At 37.1% G+C, this 11,578-nt stretch overlaps 1 protein-coding gene across 1 annotated transcript; it reads right to left on the reverse strand.

Moving 5' to 3' along the window:
• Nucleotides 1-1,019: 1,019 nt before the first annotated feature.
• LOC311077927 (uncharacterized protein) lies at nt 1,020-6,354 on the reverse strand (the record flags this gene model as incomplete). Its single annotated transcript, XM_084106572.1, has 6 exons — nt 1,020-1,425; nt 1,581-1,627; nt 1,766-1,864; nt 1,934-2,014; nt 5,830-6,168; nt 6,315-6,354. 6 exons carry the CDS (start codon nt 6,352-6,354, stop codon nt 1,153-1,155), a joined length of 879 nt encoding a protein of 292 aa, XP_083962698.1. The 3' UTR covers nt 1,020-1,152.
• Nucleotides 6,355-11,578: the final 5,224 nt, after the last annotated feature.

Below are 11,578 nucleotides of genomic sequence, written 5' to 3' on the forward strand. Positions count from 1 at the left end.
ATGAATGAAATATTAAAATGTATAATGTTCATTTTCAGCCCTTTTCTATCCGTCATAAATGTATGTTTTCACACTTATGGGTTATTAAACATTGTTTTAAAGTGTGAGTAAAAACATTTTAGAACTCTGTTTGCAATGTTTGTCATAAAGGAACTAGTTTAGTATTGTAAATGTTCATGCTTCACATTTCATTTATTATTATGTTTTATGAACCTAGATTATTCTGCAGTAACAAGAGTGTATTTTAGTCTCTTCTGCAGACTTACACATAAAACATGTTCTTCTTCATTTGTCTCTGTTGAGTTTTGTGTTTCTTACTGAGACTCTGAATCTTCAGCTCATTTGTTTGTGGTTTTGAGCTGGTGTGAGAACAGCCTGTTCATCACAAACACTAAACACTTCCTGCATTGTAATGTTGCTTTATGTTTTTATTTGTTGAGTGTCACTCTTAATGTCAAATATTAATGTCAGTGCATCATTAGATGATGCTTATATGGAAATAAAATCTACAGTTGCAAGTCAAGATGATGTCACATCTTTAATACACAAAATGAATTTGAAATTATTTTTTGTTAATTTTCATGCTTAATGCTAAAATAAAATCTTCATATTCATGCTAAGAATAGTTTGACAAACTTAAAATCAGCCAATTATATTATTTCATTTTCTAGCTTATCAAAGTTTTCATTTGTCACACTTCTGACTTGGCTACACAGAAAAATTAACTCTGCTCAGAGCACATAAGGTCCCACTCTAAAGAGTGTTAAAGTAACTCTTAATCAGAGTTAAAGTTAATGAGATAATTAAGTGATTAATTAAGTGATGATTGAGCATTAGTGATGAACACCTGCTGTTAACAAGCAGAATCACTGAAGGAAAGAGAAACACAAGAACTACAACTGACTTCAGTCACAGTCTTAGATGAAATCAACTGAAGAGAAAAGAAGACATTAAATCTGTGAAGATCTCAGCAGAGGAGGATTAAACAACTCCACAAACAGCATTACCAGCTTCACTTATTACTAACCAGATTGACTTTATTTCTGTCAGACGTCTACAGAAGTTCTTATTGAGAATTAACAGAGGTTTAGATGTTGATGTCTTATTGAAAATAAGATAAGGGATTAGACCCTTTTGAATCAGTCTGCATATTTACTGTAAATGCATCAGTTTATCTGCTGTCGTGAGATGATTGACAGCAGCGTATTCACTGTAATCCTGATTATTCCTGAAACTGACACTGTCAGGACAGTCAGATTTCTTGTGGAAATTCACCACTGCGTAATTCAGATCCTCAGCAGATGTGATGCAGCGCTGAGAGTCACCAGTGCCTTTCTCAACTGTAGCAGAGGAATCAGAGGGGCTTGTGGGTAATTCTCTCTGGGCGTCTTTAATCTCTTTGTGATCACAACCAGCGTGAGAAACCTGAAGGGAGACAAATCATTTATGTATTTAATAATAATTTGAATATTTAACACAGCTCTGGAGATCCTCAGTATTTAAATCATCAGGTAATGTAATTCATTCTCATTATTGATTAAAACAAACTTTTTTTTTCCAATCACAGTAATTCTACAAACCTCTTCATTGTTTCCTGGTGTGACTTGAGATCTTTTGGAAGACGGATCTGTCAAAGACAAGAACAAATGAACAAGCTGGAGTTATTGTATGAACAAAAGGGGAAATAAAAAGGTCTATATGAATGTAAATGTATGAGTTTAAAAAGTCCTTTTAAAGAGAGTAAAGATGGAAGAATGAGTTTTACTGTGAGAGCGACGCCTCCTGACGAGAGTCACGGTCACTAACACGAGTCCAGTGATGATCAGAAGCACACACACACACACACTGACCGTCAGAGGAGAGCCTGAAAACACCAGAGAGTCACCATCTCAACCACAGACACAGATGAGTGTGTTTCAGAGTGTGTTTGTACCTGTTCCAGGAGACGCAGATGTGATCGCTGGAGAATTAAACCATGATGATGATGATGATGTTGTTCTGTGATGGTTTGTCTCTAAAACACAGAAAACTCAGTGTCACACACTGTAAAACCTAACAGTAATATTAACTAAATACAATTGAGTTCACAGCACTCAAATATTACCGAAACTTGAATGACTGAAACAGAACTCAAACTGAATGAGTTATAGAACATTTCTAGATCCCAGAATGATAATTGTATAATTTAGTGATTAATTAAGTGATGATTGAGCATTAGTGATGAGCACCTGCTGTTAACAAGCAGAATCACTGAAGGAAAGAGAAACACAAGAACTACAACTGACTTCAGCCACAGCAAAATCAACTGGAGATAAAAGAAGACATTAAATCTGTGAAGATCTCAGCAGAGGAGGATTAAACAACTCCACAAACAACATTACAAGCTTCACTTATTACTAACCAGTTTGACTTTATTACTGCCATTCGTCTACAGAAGTTCTTATTAGAATTAACAAAGGTTTAGAAGTTGATGATTTGAGTTTCATTTAAGGTCACCATGATGGAGATCAGCGTTTGCTTTAGTTGAGCTCTTGAAGATTTTCTTTGGCTGCTATAATTGAGTGTTTATAAAACATATTTGTTATGGCACAAAAGGCAAGGAGAAGTCTGATCTGGTGTTGATGATGAAGGACTGATGATGACAATCATCATTTAGTGGCTTGATCCACTGATTTCATTCAGAGTCTGATCTCTGATTAAAAGGGCAACATATTAGTTTCACTCAAAACTGTGTTTCTACAGCATAAGAGCTAGCCATGTTGTGACCATTAGATAATATGAAGGATTTTACAAATAGTTGTGCACAAAAAGGTATTGCATTACTAAGACTCACACAGACATCAAGAATCAGCATATTAATCTCAACAATGGTGACCATTAAAAACTGATTCATGCTGCAATGCATGCTGGGTACTAGCATAATACAAAACTTATCCATGGCTCCCAGCATGCATTGTGGCATAAATCATTTTTTTAATGGTCACCATTGTTGAGATTCATATGCTGATTCTTGATTACTGTGTAAGTCAGCATGATACCATAGAGGTTTTTAAAATCTGATTGTCACAACAATGGGTCTTACAACAGAATCAGTTCTATTATAATGATTAATACAAGTAATACATCATCTGTCTAATCAGAGATTAGGCTCTGGAAATGATCAGAGAATCAAGACACTAAACGATGATTTTTATCATCTTAACACAACCACATGCTCATATTTTCTTTTGGCGTATGTGCCATAACAAATGTGTTTTATAAACACTCAGTTACAGCAGCCAGAGGAAAAACTGGTGTTATAAAGTCAAGGGTCAAGAGCCCAACTAAAGCAAACACGGATCACTATCATGGTGTCTTTAAATGAAACTCAATAAATCATTATCATCTAACCCTCTGTTCATTCTCAATAACAACTTTTGTAGAAACATGACAAAAGTCAAACTGTTTAGTAATAAGTGAAGCTGGTAATGCTGTTTGTGTAGTGGTTTAATCCTCCTCTGCTGAGATCTTTAGAGATTTAAACGTCTTTTATCTTGAGTTGATTTCATCTAAGGCTGTGGTTGGAAGTCAGTTGTAGTTCTTGTGTTTCTCTTTCCTTCATTGATTCTGCTCGTTAACAGCAGGTGTTAAAGGGTTAGTTCACCCAAAAATGAAAATTCTGTCAGTAATTACTCACCCTCATGTTGTTCCAACCGCAAGGAAATGAATAGTGGAATAAAGTCGTTATTTTTGTTTGTTTTTGCGCACAAAAAGTATTCTCGTCGCTTGATATACTTAAGATTAAGCCACTGTAGTCACTTGGACTATATTAACGATCTCTTTAATAACTTTTCTGGGCCAGCAAGTTTCGGTCACCTAGCAGCCTATGGAGGAGTGATCAGCTCTCAGATTTCATCAAAAATATCTTAATTTGTGTTCCGAAGATGAACGAAGGTCTTACGCGGTTGGAACAACATGAGGGTGAGTAATTACTGACAGAATTTTCATTTTTGGGTGAACTAACCCTTTAATCACTAATGCTCAATAATCACTTAATTAATCACTTAATTTATTGACTGCAATGTATATCTACTTTTAGTAAACTCAACTGAAATAAGTTCAGAGTACTCATAACTATTGTTTTTATAAACTTAATTGAATTGAGGCAATCGGTTTCCTCAAATGAAATGAGTTAGCTTAACTTGTTGGGTTTTACAATGAATTAAGGCAATCGGTGTCCTCAAATGTAATAAGTTAGCTTAACTTATTGAATTTGACTTTGTATTATTGTTTTAGTGGATTCGATTAAAATAAGTTCAGAGTACTCATAACTATTGTTTTTTATAAACTTAATTGAATTAAGGCCATCGGTTTCCTCAAATGAAATGAGTTAGCTTAACTTGTTGGGTTTTACAGTGCAAACAGTGTTTTCGTTCTTTCTCCACTCACACAGATCCTCCACTTCCCCTTTCTCACAGACGCTGATGTCTTTCACACATTATTCAACCATCATATATGTTTCACACACAACAGTTTTTAATTCAGTGCATGATATTATTACAGTAACACTGTAAAGTAGATTACATTAAAGATCTGTTTCACAGCTGCTCTTGATTTGCTGTTTTTACAGTATTATTGTAGTTGATGATTTACAGGCTTGCTGACAACCAAAACTGCCAATTGTCAATTGTAAATTTTGTAACAGCATTTTTTTTTTTTTTTTTACAGCGGGTGAATAAACTGCTGGCAATAAATTGCATTATGAATATAATAAATTGTGATTGTGTTCATTTAAATATTATAATAAGAATTTGATTTACAGATTTGCAGTACAGTCAGAATAAACTGTTACGCTGACATTATTTACTACTGAAAACATGCTTTCTGTTATCAGCAAAACAATGATTAATAAATCTCACAATTTGGTCCAGTAGAGAATAAAGTTGAGGTTTTTATTAACACAATGATTCATCAAACAAGCTATAAGGAACAAACTATATATCACACACATAAAGACCTAAAACTGAAACCGATGTGAGAATAATCAAAAACCATGGAAACCAAGGGAAACAGAACATAAGCACAGGGAATGAAATAAGGAACAAATTTAATATAATACAAACTAAGAGTCCATGGAAAATTTTATTCAAAAATAAAGGTTCTTAATTGTAATTTATGGTTTCATGAAGAACCTTCAACATCCATGGAATCCTGGGGGGAAAAAACTTGCGGAACCTTTATTTTGAAGAGTTTGTTTTTTCATTTTATCTGGTCTATTAGCATCTAGAGGTGTTCATTATTATTACTGTCAATTGTCAATTGTAAATTTTGTAACAGCATTATTTTTTTTTACAGCGGGTGTATAAACTGCTGGCAATAAATGACATTATGAATATAATAAATTGTGATTGTGTTCATTTAAATATTATAATAAGCATTTGATTTACAGATTTGCAGTACAGTCAGAATAAACTGTTGTGCTGACATTATTAAACCAAGGGAAACAGAACATAAGCACAGGGAATGAAATAAGGAACAAATTGAATATAATACAAACTAAGAGTCCATGGAAAATTTTAATTGACATTCAATTGACTTTATAATGTTAAAGATCTCATGTTTGCTCTGCACTCTCAAAAATAAAGGTTCTTAATTGTAATTTATGGTTTCATGAAGAACCTTCAACATCCATTGAATCCTGGGGGAAAAAACTTGCGGAACCTTTATTTTAAAGAGTTTGGTTTTTAATTTCATCTGGTCTATTAGCATCTAGAGGTGTTCATTATTATTACTGTCACTGTGTGTGATGTTGTGGAGATCATCATGAGTTTGAGGGTCTCAGTTACTCACCTGTTAAAACCTTCAGATTCACTTCAGTGTAGGAATCTTTTTTTGTAGTTATATCAACTGCACACTGGTACGTCCCAGAATCCTCTTCTCTCAGATCTCTGATGGTCACAGTGAAGACTTCTGATCTTGTGTCGTCATACAGAGAGAATCTTCCAGACTGAACCCATTTATCTGTTTCATTAGTCCTGATGAGATCAGAGCACCACTCATACTTGGGTTTATCTGGCCTCTTTCCTTTACAAAAATACTTTTCATCTGCTGTAGATTCTTTATTATATTTGCATGTGATCGTCACTCCTCCTCCTGAATATCCTGTCACACTCGTGGAGCTCACGACACCTACAACAAACCAGCATTAAAACACTTTCATTTACACAGAAATTAACTTTTTTAACAGTCAATAGAACAACATGAACTGAAGTAAAAGACGCTCCTCATCAATTCTGTGCTGTTTTTCATGATTTACTCTGAGTTCAGATTCTTACCAGGAATCATCAGCAGAGTGAAAGTCCAGATGATCTTCATTCTTCTCTCTTATTAAATGATCTTCTCTGTTGTTAGTAGATTCAGTTCTTCTGAAGCTCTCGATGTGTGTTCAGAAGAGTTTTGAGTGTTTCTTTCCTGGTTACATGCTTAACATGAAGAGCTGAATGTGACAGAGACGCCCACTTCCCCTGAGAGAGAGAGAGAGAGAGAGAGAGACATAGAGAGAGAGAGAGGGAGGGGAGAGAGAGAGAGAGAGAGAGAGAGAGAGAGAGAGAGGGAGGGGAGAGAGAGAGAGAGAGAGAGAGAGAGGGTCTTAACAATATCTTTATTAGACCATTTGTCCTTTTACCTTAATACAATTATCTTACAAAAATTTAATTTCATAAATAAAATTTCTATTTCTACACATTTAAAAACAATATTTCATTTTCTCCAATTTAACAATGTACTCCCCCCACTGACCAAATTTCAGAAGACATTACAATGTCACTGACCAATTTATAATATGTATACTCTATCTTGATTCTAGCATGTTATCATCCCTTTTAGTACCATTTCAGCATTAATTGGACCTATACCTAACATTTTCTTTTTTCTAGTTTTCCACATGGACAACTTAGCTGATCCCAACAGAAAATTCAGTAAACATTTTTTCCTCCTTTCTTGAAAATTATAAATTGGACCTCTTATAAAATTCTGATAAGAAAAATTCTCCCCAAACTTTATAAAAACTTGTGTTAAAAAATTAAACATTCCCTCCAACCTAAAACAATCAATAATTAAGTGATTAACCGTTTCTTCTAAGCCACAAAATAAACACCCTGTCCCCACTGCTTGATTGAGGTGTGCCACGTGTCTGTTCGTAGCTATAGCCCCGAACATCAGTCTCCACTGCAAGTCTGCAGTACGCTTTTCAACAGGCAACTTATATAGAGACCTCCAACATGCCTTACAATTTGTCCCAAACACTTCTGACCACCTCCAAATCTTCACTCCTCTTAGCACAGTCTGATGAGTAACTTTTACACACGTTACATAGAGTTTTTTCTTCTTAATATCTTGAAAACTCCCCAACTCGGGGTACTCAAATGATAAAATCGAATCTCCTCTTGCACAGCAGCAGATACTTTGATGGGTGGAAATGTATAGTGCCCATTCCAGTCCTGTGACAGTGCCTCTCTGCAGGCACCAGGTAGAGCTGCCCACACCTCCTCCATCATTCGTCTCTGAAGTCGAAGAGATCTCAACCCCGTAACACTCTGCAAAGACTGTCCAGTCCAGTTCAGTCCAGTCCAGATGTCCAGTCATCACCACTTCTCAGATCCCCCAACTTAACATACCCAGCCTTCACAAAACAGCTTTCCACAGATTTAGAGGACAAAATCTTTGTTATTATTAATGGATTATGGAACAGCGGTTCTCCCATTATCCAGTCCTCAGGTTGTAAAATATCTCTGTGTAAAATAAATGTCTTTTTCCAAGCTGTTATCAATGGCTCATAAAAAGGTGTCAACTCTTTCAAATCCACTTCATCACTTTGCAGTAAAAAAAGAGAAAGAGAGATTAATAAAGTGGGAAGTGAAACTAATGCTTCACATGTGCTTCAGTTGACAGTGACATCTGATGGAAACATTCACAAACAGCAGCGGTTCACATTACAACTATAAGTGCAGGTTTCTGATTGATCAACATGATTCATATCACAGTGAGATATGACTGACATAATAGAAAACAAGTACAACAAAGTCCAGGGACAAACACAGAGATCACATGAAAGAGCCCCTCTTAATGACAGGATTCTAGACGCTCCACAAAAAGAAGAGAGTCTGGAGACTGAGAGGTAGACAGTGGGAAGACTTCTATAGCCCTCCAGCTCCAAACATTTATATACACAGGGACTAACAAGCTTAACAAGAAATCAAGCTAATGACACACCTGAAACCAACATGAGAAACTATAAGAGGACTACAAATATGGCCGACAGAACAGGAAACAGGAAGTATAACAAAGTCCAAGGACAAACAGAGAACAAATGACATGATTAATAACAGTACAATACGATTATTTTGTATTACAAGTTTTCTGAAATGGTATGTTTAAATATGCAAATGGAGTATTTTATAGGAGCATTTCTAAAACAGAAATCTGAACATTAGAACTCTTGTTTAATTTTGTTGAATTTGAATTAATTTAGTTTTTTTTTTTTTTTTTTTTTGTATGTTTTTTTTTGTACATAAGGTGTTTTGGATTTCTCTTTTTATCACTCCATAAATCATAAAACAGCCAGAGAAAAACAGCTGAGCATATTTTCAAGAGTAAAATGTGAGTCTGATCTCCTGCTGGTGGAAGAGAGTCGTTCAGGTGTTCAGCTCCACGGACAGAGATTCTTCAGAGATTCATCACGATACACACACACATTCACAGTCTGTCCTGATGATCTTCTGTCATCATCAACATCAAATTACACTTCACAAATGTCTTATGATGCTGGATAAGTGACCTTCAGTGAAACATTACATACATCAACAAATCATAAATCAGTTTATTTGAACAGATGAGACTTCTGTAGTGAGAAGATATTTATAAAATCAATAAATCCCATGAAAATGATTCTTTACAGATATATTTTGGTTTGGTTTTGTGTTGAGGATGTTCACACTTGATCATCATACGACCTCCTGAGTGGCCAGTCGCTCTAGACACGCCCACTTTAGCTGTCCATTATGTGCATTATAAACGGTATTAATAATGGAGTAACTGTACAAGTAACTGTAATTTTCACAATTATGAGTTTCTGTTCAGTCACAGGATGTTTGTCTTTTTTATGCTGAATGTTCTCTATGTGCAAGAGGGCTGTTAGTAAGGGTTTTTTAAAGAATGACATCATATTGAACTCCTTCGGCTCAGTACTAAATTAAACACTGAGAAAGAGCGCCATCTGGCTGAAGTTTTCATCTCTTGTTTTCATGCAGATTCTAATGAATATCATAGTGAATGTAAGAAAATTTGTGTTAGTTTGTGTTTTTATTGTGAGTGTCAGCAAAAACTTTGAGTTAACTGATTTTGGATATTATGCCTGCTATTTTGGTGGGTGAAAAACCGAAACAACCAGCTTATCCTGAATTTCAATGGCAACACTATCAACGGCGAAATTAATCTGCAGACCAGTGCTCTTTAAGATGTTTATATTATTATTGTAATGTAATGTTACATGCTTTGAGACATGAGGTAGCTTTACGCTGTCTCTCGTCTCGAGATGCTTTGCAAACTTTGGTTTGTGCATTCATGTGTTTTGAAGAAGGTGTGGCTTTCAAAATTCTCTGATTTCAAAGCTAACTTGCTATTGCTAGCCACTCCAGAAATTGCCGGCCTTACCTTTAATAGCTGAAGCAAAAGAGAAAAGTGTGAAAAGCAGAGAGTTGAACCATTGGGAAGGAAGACTGGAAGCTTGTTAGTTCTCTCCGATTTGACTGGAATTATGTAAATACTCTCATGTCTGTCTAGTGGAGGCCAATAGAGGGCGATGATGATGATGATGAATCTGAATCTCTTGTAGACAGACATTCAGCATTAGTATGAACTAATACAAAATATACAAGATATGAAAATGTAATCGCTGTGAGTCTGTTTATTCTTTCTTACAGCCACTAGAAACATTGAAACACCAATTAGGAGCAAAACCAAAACCTCAGAAATGAAGATCACTGAGGAGCACTGAGATTCTTGCCAGGTATTATCAGCAGAGTGAATGTAAAGATGCTCTTTCTCCTCAGTCTTTGCTCTTTATCTCTGGTAAAACATTTCCCAACAAAATGTTCTATAGAAGAATTTGACAAAGACTTCCTGTTTCTGACTTCCTCTCTTCCTGTATTTGTCAGAATATCTCTCACATTTTCTGTTACACTAAAGGTGTTAAGTTTAAGATGAGGATCTCTACTGCAAAAGTTTTATTAAACAAGACAATTCCAACGGTTCCGGTGTTAGACCAAATTATGTGACCATAGTAGGTGCTGTTGTCACCCTAAGCTCTACCATCACAACAGTGCCTACTGCGGTCACAGAAATCAATGGGCACATAATCTGGTGTAACAGCAGCAAACACAAATGCAGCAAGGTAAAGCCTGACAGTTAATAGAACAAACTCAGGAGTATAAATGTACAGAATAATGATAAATTAGATTGGGATGGAGAAGGCCCAGATGTAATGGGCGGAGTGGGATGCCTTGATGGAGCCGGAGGGATGAAGACCCATGGCAGAGCATTAGTCAGTGCAGTCCTAGGGCCAGGGTCGAGCCGGAGGATTTGAGGACTGAGGTGGAGCCGTAGGGAGTGAGGATGAAGGTGGAGCCAGAGGGCTGGAGAATCAGGGTGGTGCCACTGGAATGGAGGGCCAAGGTTGCGCCGGTGGATATGAGGGCTGAGGTGGAGCCGGTGGGAGTGAGGATGAAGGTGGAGCCAGAGGGCTGGAGAATCAGGGTGGTGCCACTGGAATGGAGGGCCAAGGTTGAGCTGGTGAATTTGAGGACTGAAATGAAGCTGGGGGCTTGAAAGACCGTGGTGTAGCCGGTGGGAGTGAGGATGCAGGCAGAGCCAGAGGGATGGAGTATCCTGGTGGAACAGAAGGAATGGAGAGCTCAGGCAAGCCACAGGCCCAGAAGCCTGTGGTGGAGCCAGGGTAATGACAGACCAAGGCGGAGTCTTAAGGACAGGGGACCACAGTGAAGATGGAGGGATGGATGGGGTACAGCCAGGAAGCCAGACAGAACCAGGGAACAAGTGAAGGAGGCAGAAGCTTGGGAACTGGACGGGACCAGCAGAAGAAGTGGTGCTATGAGACTGGACTGCACCAGCGGAAGAGGAAGGGCCAAGAAACCAGAGTTTACAACAAGCGACCGGTGAGGAAGGAGAGAGCCCAGGGTTGGGAGTCCATTCTAGGGTATCCAGATCAATAAGTGCTTGCTCTGGGATTGACATGGCAGAAGGCTCTGGGGCGTACATGACCTAATAGTATTAGTAATAAAAATATCAAGCATAGAAATTTTATGCCAAAGACAAGGTGATAAATAAACATTCAGTTCATTTATATTCTACTGTGGCTTGTCAAGCAGTGAGATGACTGACAGCAGCGTATTCACTGTAATCCTGATTATTCCTGAAACTGACACTGTCAGGACAGTCAGATTTCTTGTGGAAATTCACCACTGCGTAATTCAGATCCTCAGCAGATGTGATGCAGCGCTGAGAGTCACCAGTGCCTTTCTCA

Source organism: Abramis brama (genome assembly GCF_963993115.1).
Source record: "Abramis brama genome assembly, chromosome: 2".
Classification (NCBI taxonomy): Eukaryota; Metazoa; Chordata; class Actinopteri; order Cypriniformes; family Leuciscidae; genus Abramis; species Abramis brama.